This window comes from Saccostrea echinata, unplaced genomic scaffold (genome assembly GCF_033153115.1).
Source record: "Saccostrea echinata isolate AGI-Se365-2 ecotype Australia unplaced genomic scaffold, CSIRO_AGI_Sech_v1 ptg000030l, whole genome shotgun sequence".
Taxonomy (NCBI): domain Eukaryota; kingdom Metazoa; phylum Mollusca; class Bivalvia; order Ostreida; family Ostreidae; genus Saccostrea; species Saccostrea echinata.
Window position 1 is genome coordinate 18469228 of NW_026889779.1, and position 17732 is coordinate 18486959.

The 17732-nt window shown below is 34.5% G+C and overlaps 1 protein-coding gene across 5 annotated transcripts in view; it reads left to right on the top strand.

Annotated features, from left to right (window-relative positions):
* The first annotated feature begins 894 nt into the window (after window positions 1-894).
* Window positions 895-17732, top strand: part of LOC133197465 (serine/threonine-protein kinase mig-15-like) — a 45307-nt gene continuing 28469 nt past the window's right edge. The window contains exons 1-22 of one of the 5 annotated variants that reach the window (XM_061333519.1): window positions 895-1190; window positions 1554-1619; window positions 2002-2058; window positions 2181-2225; window positions 2576-2656; window positions 2974-3022; window positions 3222-3283; window positions 3654-3744; window positions 3855-3927; window positions 4118-4175; window positions 4404-4458; window positions 4666-4744; window positions 5079-5248; window positions 5940-6018; window positions 7049-7093; window positions 8639-8859; window positions 10716-10796; window positions 13803-13837; window positions 14426-14565; window positions 15284-15298; window positions 16889-16950; window positions 17271-17368. In XM_061333519.1, coding sequence (XP_061189503.1) covers window positions 1140-1190; window positions 1554-1619; window positions 2002-2058; window positions 2181-2225; window positions 2576-2656; window positions 2974-3022; window positions 3222-3283; window positions 3654-3744; window positions 3855-3927; window positions 4118-4175; window positions 4404-4458; window positions 4666-4744; window positions 5079-5248; window positions 5940-6018; window positions 7049-7093; window positions 8639-8859; window positions 10716-10796; window positions 13803-13837; window positions 14426-14565; window positions 15284-15298; window positions 16889-16950; window positions 17271-17368 — 1713 coding nt within the window. In that variant the 5' untranslated portion in view covers window positions 895-1139. The remainder of the gene's footprint in view (window positions 1191-1553; window positions 1620-2001; window positions 2059-2180; window positions 2226-2575; window positions 2657-2973; window positions 3023-3221; window positions 3284-3653; window positions 3745-3854; window positions 3928-4117; window positions 4176-4403; window positions 4459-4665; window positions 4745-5078; window positions 5249-5939; window positions 6019-7048; window positions 7094-8638; window positions 8860-10715; window positions 10797-13802; window positions 13838-14425; window positions 14566-15283; window positions 15299-16888; window positions 16951-17270; window positions 17369-17732) is intronic. The other 4 variants (XM_061333522.1, XM_061333520.1, XM_061333523.1 and 1 more) reach the window with 4 other exon arrangements.

Consider the following 17732-nt stretch of genomic DNA (forward strand, 5'->3'; position numbering starts at 1 on the left):
ACGCACTATTTCTCGTGCTTATCACTGTGATATACGCGAGCCAATGACAGAGGTGAATGTATGAGCCGATGGTAGAGAGTGTCCCCATATATGAGGAGCAAAGTGGACCAAAAACCATTACATTAGCTAGCGAAGGTCAAAATTGGTCAAATGTCTTTATCTTCATCAAAAAAAAAAAAAAAAAAAAAAAAAATCCAAAATGCAAGACTGCCTATTGCTTGTATTGTTTTAAATAGACTTTCCAAGACAACAGAAGGTAATGATCTGGGTTGTTGTTTGAGCCTGTTTAAATAGTTTAAAATGTTATATTTATGAATAATTCAATAATCTCGATATGTATATAACACCTGTCATTTTTAACAAGATTCGGAAACACATAATGTTAAACATAATCCAAGATTGTGAAAATATAGGCCTGGTATTTTTCTTTAAAAAAAACTATTTTTTTTTAGTTTTTGATGTTGTAAATAATTACTCATAATTATAAACTGTGTTTTCCCCTTTAAAAATAAGAAAGGAAGGGGGTTGTACTAAGAAACAATGCAAGAGAAAAAAAAATTATTTTCGAAATATGTCAACCTACTTTAATTTCATAATTTTTTAAAAGTATACGACTCTTTTTTTTTTTTTTTAATGGGCAATGATTTACAGAAATAGAATATTATTCTTTAAAGTGAGTGATTTTTTAGGTATTGTTTTTTTTCAGATTAGACAACTATTTTGTCTCTCAAGGGGAACATGGTCAGTTCATAAAATACCTGGTATCTTCACCAAGTGAAGTTTAAAAAAAAACATATCCTCTTTCTTTTTCAACAACAACAAAATAAAATACCATTGTGCGTCATGCACCGCACCTGGTTCCGGATGATGTCATTGTGTGAGAGTTATCGCCCTTAGACTGATATCCCACAATGCACTGATCTGTCACTCGCATGTGTAAATATAGCGGAACAGTTCCAAGTTTGGAAACTTTTTCTGATGCATGCAGCCATTTGCATGATGATCTCTCAATTTAAAACAGAAAACAGTCTCCAAACGACGATTATTTATTGTTAAAAAATCGGTATTGACCCGTGGTGTGGTTCTCGTGGGCGCAAAGTTGAAGAGGAAGTGAAGTTTTTCAATGAATCAAATCCAAGATGGCTTCCACTAACGTTAGTTTGGACGACATAGACTTGTCGAGTTTGAGGGTAAGAAAGGGATTATAAATTCAATTAGAATAATACATATTTTACACTCGCGGAATATATATTTACAATCATTTTACAAAGAACGGGATTGTTTTCTATTCCCCTATCAAATCAGCTGATTAAGTAACAACATAATAACAGTGAACAAAGAAGAATATCTGTCAGACTCTATAAAAAACATTGATCCTCTTACATAAGGCAAATTTTATGTTCTGCATTATCATTTAATCCCAGGGGATTATTCCTACCCATTTCAATATCTTTATATATCATTTTTTGTAAGAATACTATAGAAATGAACCAGTGGGGTACCCCAACTTCCAGAAGAAGCAGAAACTTTATGTTTTTCTTCATACTTTGCAGGACCCAGCAGGAATATTTGATCTGATTGAAGTTGTTGGAAATGGAACTTATGGCCAAGTATACAAGGTATGGAGTCCACCGATGGTTTGGATATTTAAAAAGCCAAATTTTTAATTTATGGCAAGGCATATCTGTGGAAGATGAACTGTAAACATACATTTTACCATGTTTACAGTCAGCAAGTTTTCCTCATATGATGAAGTGTTTTACATGTTCAGAAGAACATGTGTAACCTACAGTAAAATACAATAAAACAAGCATATACATATAGCAAAGATGCCTATAATGAATTGACATTTACAGCAAAGTGAATTCACTCCCCATGGCTTTAAGATATATTGTTAACTTTATGGATAATAATGAAGCCTTATTTTACTCTACTTCAGAAATACATGTGGGGAACATGATCAATGCTTCCATTAAATGTAGCTTTTTTTTTCTTTTTTAGGGGAGGCACACAAAGACGGGACAGCTGGCAGCCATTAAAGTGATGAATGTCACCGAGGTGAGGAGTCTTTTGTTAAAGGTGTAAACAAGGACAGTATCCTCGAGAGTAAACATTATTTTTTCTTGATTGTATTGATATTAAGTGCTTGATTTATTTTTTCGTTGAATTTTATTTTGAAGGATGAAGAAGAGGAAATTAAACTAGAAATAAATGTCCTCAAGAAGGTTAGTGGGTACAATAATGTAACATGTGACAAATCAATGTGTTGAAAAAAATGTGTACATTACACAGTGTTTTCCCAAAGAAATGGCTACCGGCCAAATTAACCGCTTCAATTGTTAAAAATGCCGCTTTGAAATAGAAACATCAAAATTTAATTGTTGTATTACTTGTAAGGTCCACAGAGATTTGTCATAAACCTCATCCCAAAGCCTGTTACAATTGATCTCTAACCCTTTACTTTGAAATAAAGGGAAAACACTAATTACATGTTTATTATGAAACATTACAAGTGCCCACCCTCCATTCTCAATTTTAACAGACATGTGATTTCTATAATATTTTTATGTTGCAGTTTTCTAACCACAGAAACATTGCCACGTATTATGGAGCATTTATCAAGAAAAGTCCTCCAGGAAAAGATGATCAATTATGGGCAAGGAATTTAATCTGAATTTAATGTAGAATTTAAGTGTTGGTAAATTTTTGGAATTTGATTTTAAAACTGATTATTTTGATCAGTCTCAGAAAGACAATTATTGACAAATATGATGAAATAATTTTAAAATGCATTAAGTGAACATCTTAGTAAATAACCATGCAACTGCTCAATAATTTTCTTGTTTGAAAGTTCTAGATTTGTCTCAAGAAATGAATCAAGAACAAGTATGATAATAATACATTACATGTGTGTATAGGTCTGCAGAAGTAACAACACCTTTCTTAAATTTAATTTTGTATATTTTGTTGTAGCTGGTTATGGAGTTCTGTGGAGCGGGTTCAGTGACAGATCTGGTCAAAGGTAAGGGTCAAAGGTCAAAAAATTATTTAAAAATGGAGAGGTAAAATATATACATGTATGCATAATGCATAGATAAAATATGCATGATGTGCAATGTCTTACATTAGGAAAACAAGAATGGAAACTTAAAAACTTCTCTGCATTCACAAGTTATTGTTCAGCAATTTTAGTATTAAAATGTTAAACTTTTATATTTTAGCCACAAAAGGAAGCAGTTTAAAGGAAGAATGGATTGCGTATATTGGCAGAGAGATGTTACGGGTAAGACTTCTTGTTTGTCAGAGTATAAGCTTTGTGTAATGTTAATGGAAGGTTTGAAAAACCTTTATACTTGCATTTGAGACTGTTGATCCCTTTCTTTACTACAACAGTGTTTCATCTACCAGCCTTAATCTGCTTATGATCAAGGGAAAAAAGTTGTTGAACATGTTCAAAAACAGATTGCAATGTTTTGTTTAGATTTTCTTTCTTAGTTTCATGCATATTGCACAGTAATTTTAGAGTAAATTTTGTAATCAAACTGATTAGGTAGGCCTTAGACGGTTTATTACTGTTAATTAAAGAACTAAATTTAGAATTTCTCCATTTCTGATTATGCTGATTAGTGCTCAAGTTTGTGTACTTCTTCCAGGGTCTTGCACATTTACACAGCAATAAAGTAATACACAGAGACATCAAAGGACAAAACGTTTTACTGACTGACAATGCTGAAGTCAAACTAGGTCAGTGAGAAGCATATTTGCTCTATTTATTAGATATTTGGTAAATGAATACCTACAAAAACATCCAGACAGATATGTAAATGTTTATAGATATTCTGATCTGTTTTTAGTTGATTTTGGAGTCAGTGCCCAGTTAGATAAAACCATTGGCAGAAGGAACACCTTTATAGGGACACCCTACTGGTAAGTCTCAGTGATTTTACAGTTTGATGTGTTCTTCAATCTTAATTTTTTATTGATTTTGGATTAATTGATGAAATTTACGTACCAAGGCAATCTGATGTCATTTGTGTTAATTTACTTGTTAGTGAATTTTGCATCTGTAAATATAATCTGCTTGGTCTGAGAACTTTAAATTCTTTTATTATGATAGGATGGCCCCTGAGGTGATTGCTTGTGATGAGAACCCAGATGCTACGTATGACAACAGGGTGAGTGTACACAGAATAAAAGTGCTGGGGCTGAATTTAATTGTAGTTTGGGAGATGGAAACATCAGTCACTGAAATATAGAAATGTCTTGTAGAATTTAAATTATTTTCCCCTGTGTGTTTTTCATGCATGATTTTCACAGTTTCAGTTTCTTGCAACTAGATGCAAGAATGGAGTTTTCCTAAATATGCAAAAAGGGAGATAACTCTGTTTTATTTATCGTTTCAGAGTGACCTTTGGTCTCTAGGTATAACAGCAATAGAGATGGCAGAGGGAAAACCACGTAAGTATTCTGGAATTAAAAGCATTAAGATGATTTATTTGATTGAGAGGCACATAAGATAACACTTTAAAATGTATGGTCATTTAATTATCCTTTTGTTGCCATGTGCTAACATATACTTTCAAGTGACTTTTGTTACACATGTATTAAGATTTGATTTTGTACAGATAAATCAGAATTAGGTTTTCCAATATTTTCTGTTTTCAGCGCTGTGTGATATGCATCCCATGAGGGCTCTCTTCCTCATTCCCAGGAACGCTCCACCGAGATTAAAATCAAACAAATGGTATGTAACAGCCAGGATTGAAATTAAGAAAAGCAATGGGCTATGATAATGTTCAAGATCGCAGGTAGCCTTGCTCATAGGCTAGATAAAATATCTATTAAAAAAGTATGAATTAATACTTGTTATGGCTAGACTTACTGTTCAAAATAGTAGCTTTAATTAGAGCTACATAGCAGCTAAAATCTTAAACACAGCCCAGAATTATGTGACAAATAGCTGAGTGTCTTACTGATAATGGTTAGATTTTATTTGTTTGCACATATATCTTTTCTCCTTTAAGATTTTCATGGTCCACCTGTTTAACATCACAGACCTGTTTTTTTTTTCTTTTAAGGTCCTCAAGATTCTCAAATTTTGTTGAGACTTGTTTACTGAAGGATTACATGCATCGGCCAAATACAGAAACATTACTTAAACATCCATTCATAAAGGACCAACCCACGGAGCGACAGGTCCGAATTCAGCTAAAGGACCACATAGACAGGCACCGCAAAAAGAGACCGGGTCAGTAACTACCATATAAATAGCACCACTCAAAGAGACCCAAATTAGTACCACAATATTAATAACACCACTAAAAAAGACCCAAATGAGAACCACCATACAAATAGCACCCAGTTAGTTTCACTAATTAAAAAACACCACAAAAAAAGTAATAAGTGTGACTAAACTAAGAAACATTTTGTTTATATAAAGATCTTTGAGAAGTGGTTCTGTAATAAAGTTGAACTGATTTACGGCTTGTTCAAAATTTATGCAATGTTCAAATATCCAAAGACATATATGCTCTAAATCACATAATACTGTAAATGTTTACAACAACATTGAAATTAAAAATGCCTTGAATTTTTATTGCAGTATAAATTCTGCTTTGAAATAAAGTTGAACTGCTTTTGAATTAACTTCAGAAGATTGAAATACCAAAGTTGAAATGAAATTGAGATGTACTAGATTTTACTAAGGAAGTTGAAGTGGAGGTGAACTGGATTTTTTGAGAAAATTAAATTGATTTTACTAGAAATTGATTAGGTGTTCATGATCTTTCCAAAAGTTGAAGTTGAGGTGTAATTTAAAATTCAGGTTTACTTGATTTTACTAGAATTTTAAATTGAGGTGTACTTGATTTTAATTTGAGGTTAACTTGATTTTAATTTGAGGTGTACTTGATTTTATTTTGAGGTGTACTTGATTTCAGATGACGAGGACAACATGACGGAGTGGGTACCCAGTGATGTGGAGGAGGAGGAGGAAACAAACATGGCCGGTGAACCAAGGTAAACAAGGGGGGGATGATCAGGGAGGGTTACTGTGGCCATGGGTTGTACTTGTGTGGGAGTTGTTGCTGAATGTAGGCAAGCAAGATCTTATTGGTTGGGGTGTGGCTTATATATACATGTACATGTAGGTTTGAATGTATCGTAAGGAAAATTTATATAGTTTAAATTTTTTTGCTGTATGAAGTGTGCATTTGTTTCATTTGTTTACTAGTAAAAAAAAAAAAAAGGTGATGCTCACCCATTATTTGCTGTATATTTGACTTGATTTTATATGAATTTGTTGAAGAACTTCAGTAGTTAATTAAGAATGCATGGAGATTAATGTGGTACCATGATTATATGTTGTGAATGTAAAACATTGTGTTTTTCACAGAATATGGAAGAAATACTACATAAAATAGGCATTAAGTCTGGTCTGTTCATTCAACTTCTTGACACATGTCTAATTCAAGGGCAATAGTATACTAAAGTTAGAATCTATTCCATTCAGAGAATTATAGTAATTACCCAGACATGATTTAATATCAGAGGAGTAGGTAACCATTTTCCAAACTGTCCCTCGAATTTGGGGAGACGTGCATTGTAATAATAAATGACCTTCACCTAAATTTCTCATTTATCATGAAACAAACCACTCGGAGTGGGGGGAGTAATATGTTTAAATAAGTCTGACTGATCCTAATGGCTCATAAACAATTAAAACTTCTGGAATACATTTGTGAGGAGTATTTGGTATAGACTGTAAGTCTTCTTATGAGAGGGTACATTGTGACCTAAAAAGTACGTGTTTTTGGGACTCTTTATATGTCTCTTATATCCTTGAATCAGCTTAGCAATTTCACCCCACTCTTTAGTAAAATTCAAACATATAGCTGCACTGGGAATGAATGTACAGACTATTGGACATTTCTACCCCACAATAGATACTAAGTACCAAAAGAAACCCCAAACTGATAGTGTTTGCACAGTGTATCTGTATAGCTGTTTTATGTATGTTATTTATAACTTTTGACCTTCCCTTTCCCAGCACGGCGAGACGTAGAGATAGCAAGCCGGATCCTAACAGACCAGTGTAACATTACCTGTTCTTATTCCTTCTCTGTGTGAATATCTGACCAGGTTTCAGGGTTGTAAGACTGCAGAATTGTAGGTTATAAGAATAAGATCAAAGAATTGTAGGCTATAAGATCATAGAATTACTTTGTGTTTATTCAAAAAGAATTTTCCAAATCTGTAGGGTTTTCAGGAGATAGTGTTAATTTTTTTCTTTGAATGTAAGTAAGAAGAGGCAGAATGAAGCAACTTTTGATCATTTTAATTACTTATTAAATAATCTGTAAAGCACATCAAAACCAATTTTATGTTTGTTCTCATAATGTCGAAGTCCCAGTATCTGTATTACTAATTTTATAATTTAAACAAAACATACATGTATGATAATGCATTGAGGCTACAGATTATGACCTGATGTCAAACCTAGAAACCTGGCCAGGTGTACACATCTTGCATGTTAACTTGCATGTGTCTTAAGGTTCATCAACCCTCTAGTAAGAGTCTGAGATAACTCTTACTTGATTGAAAAATCCCTTTAAAATATTTTCAATTTTAAAGTCAATTTATGTCAACTTTTGCACCACGAGGTATGTGGAAATTGTTTGCATTACAAATTTTATGTAGATTTCTTTTGGAAAATTATTATCAATTAAGCGAAATTTTATATAAGTGAACAGAAGGACAATGAATCTTAACTTCTTTTTTATTTTAAAGATATTAAATTTTTCAGTGACAAGCTGATGAGAGATTAAACCATATGTTTTCACTTTCACAGTGATAATTATGTATGAATATACCTCACTGACAAACCTGTATGATCAAGTGCATGCAATATCTTTATAAAATGGCTAGCTTAAGAATGTATATTCCAGGAGAGCTTGTTGGCAATCTCTGATCCTGGTTAACCTCTTGATTTCAGATATTTTGTAAATTTTATTCACACTATGTTTTTATGAACATTTTCCACTTTGGCAGACACTGCCAGATTATAAATTTTAAGAATCAGATATTATCTCTCTTAATTTCCATTGTAACAACTTTTGAGTTCAAACATTTTATATGACTTTCTTTTTACAGAATAATTAAATCAATTGATCCTAAGTACAATCTCTCTGTTATGCTGTTTCTTTATTTTCTTTTCTTTTTTTTAAAAAAAGCTTTTTAAGATTTCTCTTTGGAACACAAATGAATAAAGTGCATATGCTTTTGAAATCCTTATTTATGAAAGTCTGTCCCCTATACATTGAAATCAAGATCTCTGAAAAAGAAACATCATTTTTTAAGATTTTTTAAAACTAAATCTTACATATAAAAAAGAGCTGTAACTACTGTATACAGGGAAATTTTCGCCCCCGTTTTATTTTCGCCCCTTTCGCCCTACCCTCATTTGGGCGAATTTAAAACGGGGCAAATTAAAGGAATACAGTATTATTTCTTAAACAAAACGATGACTGGGCAAATTAAAAATGGGGCAAACTTGTTTGCAAGTGTGAAAGGGCGAAAATAACACGGGGCGAAAATAACCCTGTATACAGTATATGTAAGGTCTGACTGTTTCTTTTAGCTCCATCCTCCAGATCCCAGGGGAATCCACACTGAAAAGAAACTTTCAGTTGATTCAACAGCGTGAAGGTCACCCCCAGAACTCCCGCCCCGTACCCGTCCAGCAGCAAGGTCGACAGGGTCAAAGGCCATCAAGTTCTAAACAGGGATGGCCTGGTCCCTACCAACCTCCACAAGGTCCAGGGAGACAGCAGCAGATATCCAGACCACCACAGTCCATAGGTCAGTATAAAACCAGACTAAGTCAGTATAAAATCAGACCACCACAGCCCATGGAACAATATGACACCAGACCACCACAGCCCATATGTCAATAAAACACCAGACCACCACAGCCCATATGTCAATAAAACACCAGACCACCACAGCCCATATGTCAATAAAACACCAGACCACCTCAGCCCATAGGTCAGTATAGCACCAGACCACCACTGCCCATAGGTCAGTATTACACCAGACCACCACAGCCCATAGGTCAGTATTAAACCAGACCACCACAGCCCATGTCAATAAAACACCAGACCACCACAGCCCATAGGTCAGTATAACACCAGACCACCGCAGCCCATATGTCAGTATTAAACCATACCACTACAGCCCATAGGTCAGTATTAAACCATAGCACTACAGCCCATATGTCAGTATACCACCAGACCACCACTGCCCATAGGTAAGTATAACACCAGACCACCACAGCCCATAGGTCAGTATAATACCAGATTGCCACAGCCCATAGGTCAGTGTAACACCAGACTACCATAGCCCATAGGTCAGTATTACACCAGACTACCACAGCCCATAGGTCAGTATTAAACCAGACCACCACAACCCATAGGTCAGTATAACACCAGACCACCACAGCCCATAAGTCAGTATAACACCAAACCACCACAGCCCGTAGGTCAGTATAACACTAGACCACCACAGCCCATAGGTCAGTATAACACCAGACCACCACAGCCCATAGGTAAGTATAACACCAGACCACCACAGCCCATAGATCAGTATAACACCAGACTACCACAGCCCATAGGTCAGTATAACACCGGACCACCACAGCCTCTAGGTCAGTATAACACCAGACCACCACAGCCCATAAGTCAGTATAACACCAGACCACCACAGCCCATAGATCAGTATAACACCAGACCACCACAGCCCATAGATCAGTATAACACCAGACCACCACAGCCCATAGATCAGTATAACACCAGACTACCACAGCCCATAAGTCAGTATAACACCGGACCACCACAGCCTATAGGTCAGTATAACACCAGACTACCACAGCCCATAGGTCAGTATAACACCAGACCACCACAGCCCATAGATCAGTATAACACCAGACTACCACTGCCCATAGGTCAGTATAACACCGGACCACCACAGCCTATAGGTCAGTATAACACCAGACTACCACAGCCCATAGGTCAGTATAACACTGGACCACCACAGCCTATAGGTCAGTATAACACCAAATCACCACAGCCCATAGATCAGTATAACACCGGACCACCACAGCCTATAGGTCAGTATAACACCAGATCACCACAGCCCATAGATCAGTATAACACCGGACCACCACAGCCCATAGGTCAGTATAACACTAGACCACCACAGCCCATAGGTCAGTATAACACCAGACCACCACAGCCCATAAGTCCATATATAGACCACTTCAGTCAAGTGGTTAGTATAATATCAGACCCTACAGCCCATAAGTCAATATGAAATGAGACCACTACAGCCTAGGTCAGTATAAGAGCAAACCATAGGTCAATATGAGATATAACACTACTACTTGTATATTTTAAAAATGAGGATGAATTCATACACCTGTTGAATTAGTGTAGAGAAGCAAAGAAATTAACTCAGAATACATTCTCTTCATTTCAAGACTATTTTGTTAGTTTTCTGATATTTCACCCCAAAGATTATAAATGTTATTTAAAGTGTTATAAAAACAATAAAGTAGGGACAATTTAGCTCTTTGATATCTTCATACAACAGGTATTTATAGTCATGCATGGTAAATTTTGGTTGTGAAATTGCATGGTTTTGATGCATTGTGTTTCCAGTGGAGGAAGAATCCGAGGACGTGAACCGAGACCCGGAGGCCGAGGACAATAGTGAGTCCGGGTCAGAGGATGAAAACTCAGGTCACACAGACAATGTTCTTTTGCTATTTACTCAGGGCTTTTATCACATGAGCAAGAATTTGAATTGAACCCAGAGATGGGGAGAGTCCAGCGTTAACTTGCATGACAGGCTTCTTTATTTGCTTTTCGGTGTTCTAAGATAACCCAGATATGGTGGTTTAGAATTCTGCTGCCTCAGATCATTTACTTTTTCTTTGTCTTTACAAAGTTTTTTGATCTATAATATCAGTCTTCTTTTAAAAGTTTAATTTAGGGTGGTTAAGAAAATAAATTAGTAATGCCCATTTTCTTAGAACTCCATATCTTAAAGTGAACAATATACAATGTAAGCATTTAGTCAGTTTCTCATTAATTCATGAACCATTTCTTTCTTTTACCTGCAATTTTTTTTCTGCAACTGCAGCCTCCTTTCATGTGCTTTATGCAAAATACAGCTGAACTTCGATATCTCGAACACGGATATCTCGAATACCACGGATATGTCGAAGTACGGCCGCGGTCCCGACAAAATTTGCTTTATAAATGATTAAAATAAACTCCTCTATGTCGAACACGGTAATGTCGAATACCCCGGTTATCTCGAACTAAAACTGTGTACCCATTCATTAAAATCACATGCGTTATCTCGAAGTTAGGGTGATTTTCTGCTCTGATGATCAAGTCCGTTATGTAAACTGAACGCTCTATTGATAACAGCCACCTGTCTGTCACGCACGGGTTACCTGTGTTCCTGTGATCAACAGATAATAGCGCGATAATTATACAAGGTGTATGTATGGCTTACATTGATTTTAATTATGCAAGCCAAAAGTTGTATGTATTAGTCTTATCCATACGGTTGGATGACACATTGATTGTTTTGTGGCTGGGGTACGTTTGTCCTGATAATCGGTATTTAGAGATATGTTCAATACTGCGCGCTTGCATAGTTTATACATATGAAAGCGAAAATTATAAACATTAAAGTGAAACAAAATTCTGTAATTTAATGCAATTAGAATTTATTTTTCCTATATCGTCAGTACACACCATTATGTTAGCGTGTGTCGCAGTGAAAACTTGTGCTACAGTGCCCTGTGATTCATTGTTGTTCTGTTGTTAGACAAAAGTGCGTGTTTCTTCTTTTGCATTTGATATTATTATTGGTAAAATATTTTCTTTTAACTGATTATACATGTTTGAACATGTTTCTCCAATAATTTTTTTTGTATATTTTGTTTGCGTTATTCTGACAGCAACCGGTTTTAGATTTACAATGCGTAGATGATATCCTGTTATGTATACATGGGAAACGATGCTAGCGGTTGACTTGCCGGGTTGGAAGATGGATTATACTTCTGTGCATATTATACAAAGTTTTTATTTTGTGAATTATAAAGAGAATGTAAAAATCTTTTTAATGCTAACTACATGTATATTAAAGTAATCGTATACATAATTTCAAACAAGAAGAAATTTTATATGTTTTTGCTGTTAAGTGCATATTCACTGCACTAAGTTTATTTGAATTACATTAAAATTATAACCCTCGATATGTCGAACCCCTGGATATCTCAAAGTTCATCAACGGTCCCGTCAACTTCGAGATAACGAAGTTTAACTGTAGTCATCATGTCTATTAGTGCAGTCTATAAAACTGAAGGTAATAAAATTATGACAAATTGAACATAAATAAATAAATGATACTCAATTCAATTGTTCAGCTGTTGCGATCCTCAGTCTCCATTGTCATAGTTACTCTGGACTTTTCCCACGCAACACACCCCCTCCCCCGCCCAACTTTACCTGCTTTTTATACCAGGAACTTTTCATGACAATTGGATTTTATCTATAAAGTAAAGACGACAAAATTTTTTAAAAAAATTTTGTATAAAAATTGGCATTGTACAATTTACTTGTACCAGGTGAAAAATCTTGTTTTTTTAAAAATTGGATTGTTCCTAGTGTTTTGTTGGTTTTAGAAGCAACAACAAAAAAATCCCATTATTAAAATTAGAAAGTTTTACAAAAGGTGGCAAGAGAAGATCAGCGGATTTCTAGACATGAAATACAGAACAAATAACTTTTTTTAAAGAAATAAATTACACTATTCAATTTGTTTATAATGCATAAAGAAAATTTGATGGTATGTTTTTCTTTTGTAAAACTTTCCTTGTAGAGAAACTGTAGCTAATGAAGTTTTCTCCTACAAAGTGCTTTATCCCAGAGTGAAAGATTTTCAACCTCCCTCTTTCTCCCCCACCCCTTTCATTTCCCCACCACAGCACAAAGCACATGTCTTAACATGTAATATATACTGTATCTAAAATTTTATATTTGTCTATCAGATTTATAAGTATCTTTTAAATTGAAACATATAGCACTGTTAATTCACCACTCAGTACCGGTACATCGTTATATCAGATAAGGTTCTGGGTTTGGTTTCACTGAATGTAAAATAACACAATAAGATAAGATGTATGAGTATTGTTGATGCATAAAGATTTCAGTTTAAAGTCTGTAATAGTTAAGTATGAGTTTCTTGAAATATTGATGTGATCGTGCATGCTTTTAGTTAGTTTTGTTTTTCCCTGTAAGAGGAAGGTAAGTTTGTGGTGTCCTTTGAGTAGAGCCATTTTGTGTTACCCTTCAGCTTGTCAGACTCATTCATAAGCAGCATGGGGGGAAAATAACAGGGCCACTTATGGCAGGAAGCTTACCAATTAATACTGACAGCAACAAGAGATTCAGGAATAAAAGTCTGATCAAAAGAAATTTTTACATTTATATTTTACTGAGATTTTGGTTTGCTACATGTCTTTAAAAGCAGCAATGTTTACAGAGGATTTATATTTTAGAAATGGAGGAGCAGAGTGAGAAATATATCTAGACATTCATGGGTGGACAAATCACTCTAAACATTTTAAAATATATCTTTTCCTGTGCTGCTCTTATAAGAACCTCTCTTTTATAGAAGTGTAATAATGATTCTTATGTAATATCAGTATTTTGTTTTTTCTCTTTCAGAGCAAAGACCCTCAAGTAAAGCCCAAAAACCAGAGGTATGTCTTCATTGATTTTACAAAAGCTTATCTCCATATGGGTCTCATAGGATATGCCCTGGTGCTTTTGTATTACAAATCATGATTCCTGATTCCAAAGAATAATTTGTTATATGTATATGTTCACCTGTTTATGATGTTAATGTCTCCCAATTTACTCGATACTTTAGAGCATGATCTGAGTACAATCAATTTTAAACCAAGACAGGCTACTGACAAATAAGATGATGTTACAGGGATTTCAACAACCTCATTTTAAGTCAGCATTTTGGTAATTTTATGGTTGCTATAATGACCTTATTTGCAAAGACAAACTATCAGTGGGTTGTATTTTGACTGACATACTTCATACCAATTTTTAGGTTATTGTTTTTTAATTAAATTTGACTACACATTATTCCATCTACCTGATCAATATATAGGGTGTATGGCAGGTATGACCGGTTGACAGGGAATGTATGTTCCCCCTAGGCACCTGATCTCACCTCTGGAATTCCAAGGGTCCTTATTTTATGGCCTGTTCACAAATGTATATTGTTTGTTGGTTTTTTGAGACCGATCCCTGTACGTTTTCATTGTATATTGTAGGACCTCGATAAGTATGCCAAACAGCTGATAGACATGTTTCCTGAGGAGGAGAAGGGCTCCTCAGATGAGGAGGAGGAAGAAGTGGAAGAGGAGGTGACAAGGGACGGAACTCTTCTTGCCTCAGAACCGGCCAGACCTCTGTACGTTTTAGGTTTTAGTTTTTGTTTTTTAATTTTCATTATAGAGTAGTTTTCATATTAGGAGATCAGTAGATAAAGCTCTCAAGTTAATAAACAATAACAGATAAACTTAGAAAGAATTTTCATTGAAGTTCTTAAAAAATTTAACGTCTTTTAGTCCATATACATAAAATATGACTTAGACTGAACTGATAATAACTTTTTGAAAACTTTGTTTAGTGCATCTGTCCTTAAAAATATATGTACATTTATTTTTATTTTTTTTTTACCTTTTTGATCCATATTTTTGAGAGGATGAGAATTTGCTTCCCCCCCCCCCCCACCACCAAAAAAAAGCTGGTGGTATATAGTGATTGGGGTGTCTCTATCCCTGTGTAGGTTCTTACATATATCCATAATACTTGGGGGGAATCCATCTCTTATCTGCAACTCCTCCTATGTCACTGAATAAAACAAGACTTTCATAAAATTTTTATTACATAGTGCCATCGTGTACCTCCTATTTTACATTTCGATTAGACAGATATTTGGGGTTTTCCATAGAAATAAATGAACTTTGCTATTATACTCATATGGGAGTTGAGGGTATCATTTTTTGAGCACAGTGCTCAGAGTAACTCTAGTATTTTCACAGATTTAGAAAGCAGATGTTTAAAATGTAACTAAATTATTCCCTGAAGCCTTAGTAAGATTGTAAAACCTTGACTGTTTGTTGTAGAAAAAGAACTGCTATGTATGTGATGTTTGTAAGATTTTATTTAATACAATTTATCGAAAGCATTATATACCAGAGTTCTGTATATATACATGATATAGTAAACACATATATATAATTACATACCTATACAGCTGTCCTCCCCAAAGCCTGTGTATAATCAGTTACAACCAACTTCATTTATGTCCCATTGAATACATGGTAGTTTCGGAGTAATGAATATTTATAGCCAGAAAAACTAACGAAAGTTTTAAAGAACAGATTGAAATAAGTCATAAAGGAAAGTGAGCTGGAAGAACACTTTGTTTTTTATCTAGCAGTCATGACTAGTTATCTTTGTACTATGATCAACTATTTAAAATAACTTTTCTGTGAAAAAAAATTAAAATTTATAAAATAATAAGGTAGTAGAGATTTAATACTGTATAGCAGATTTTCTTGGCGGGTGTTAAATTTGGCGTTATGCTTGCTCAAAGGTATGCCAATAATTTATTTTAGCAGACAAATGGTTTTTACACGTTGCAAAAGAAAACTATGAAGAATATTGATAATTTTAACGATTAAAATTTTAGCGGGTTACTACCATAACGCTAAAATAAACCAAAATTAGCATCCTGCTAAAATTACCTGCTGTACGGTATTGTGAGTGATAATCTAAGAGATATAATGAGACACCCTTGGATTTAAATATTCCCTTGCTTTAGATAAATTTCTCCACACAGCTTTGATTTTCCCAGAACCTGTTGAAACCTCCATACATTGACCATGCTGGAGTGTGTTTTAATTATATATTAATTGCTTGTTAATCGAATGAATATCGGAGATTTTTAAATGTATCTTTCCATATATATATATGATTTGATGATTATTACTTGGTTGTTAATTATTCAATGTAATATTTTGTATGAAATCTCTTTCTGTTAATTTTTTATACTAATCAGATTTTCTAAATTTACATTTGTAAGCAATCGTCATGTTTATTACTTTAATAACTTTCTGTACTGTATACCCTCTATAGTATACTGGGTTTGAATTACTTTTGCATTTAATCGGTATACCTCAAATTTTAATCTCACTTATGTTTTATTTAGCTATGTATTTCATGTAATAATTGAATGACCTGTGGGGTTTTTATGTTGTGCTGGATATGAAATGAAGTGGTGGTGTTTTACACAATTTAATGGGTAGATAACTCTGGCAGTAATTTTGAACAAACTAATGCTTTTGTTTTCTTGGATATGTTTACACTGCCAGTTAGTCATGTAAATAAAAGCAAAAATGGGAAAAGTAAATAAAAGCAGAGATGGGAAAACATCAATAAATAAAAAAAAGTTCAATAGATAAAGAGAAAAAAATTAAATGATTAGAGAAATCCGTGATAGCAATTGCCATATTGTAAATATACATGTATCTGAGCTTATGTGTGATTTTCAGGATTAAAGAATTAACTCTGTCTATTCTAGATATGACTTCAAAATGGTAAATTGAAATAATCAAATTTTTTTTAGTTGATTCTTCTGATTATATTATTTGATCTTTTTTTTCTCTGATAGTTTAGGCAAATATTGATGATGTGAGATCTATATATTTGTGTTTTTTTTTTTCTAGACCTACTGGAGGTTTTAACCATGACACATTAGAAACCCTGTCTTCCATGGTCATTCACACAGGTAAGTGTTTGTCTGTCTGTCTGTCTGTGTTTATATTTAACCATGACACATCAGAAACCCTGTCTTCCATTGTCATCCACACCAATAAGTGCCTGTCTGTCTGTGTATCTTTGTATATGTTTGTATACATGTTTGTATGTGTACATGGTATTTCAGTCATTGAAGATGGTGACTTTTTTGAATTCTATTACAAGTTTATCACAGAACATATTTGCACTGTGTCTCATCACATTTTCACGTTATCATAATATGTATTCTTTATTAATTTATTGCATTGTTGTTATGACTGTTGTATCATTTTGAGCTGTCTGTATTTGTAGACATTTCACCATCACACTCCAACCAAAGCCCTGCCAACAAAGTCAGTGAGAACTCGCGTAACCGTGACAATGATGACGGAACCCTGGTCGTCCGAAGGGTAAGTCTAACATTCCACATGTTTGTCTCTCTGACCTAGCTGTCACGTAACTGTAACAATGTTGACGGAACCCTGGTCATCCGAAGGGTAAATCTAACGTTACATCAGATTTGTGCATAAACCCGGGGGGCCAGGGAAGTTCCCCTTTTATAATGACATAATCCCCCGGTTATTCTGGCATTGCCCCTCAACCCCCACTAGGGAAGGAACCAAAGACTCCCTTCTTATCCCTTTCTATTTCAGTTCTTATGGACAACCTTGTACGTGTGTTTGTCTTTCTGTCTTAGCTGTCACGTAACCGTGATGATGATGACTGGACCATAGTCATCTGTAGGATGAGACTAATGTTATACATACATGTATG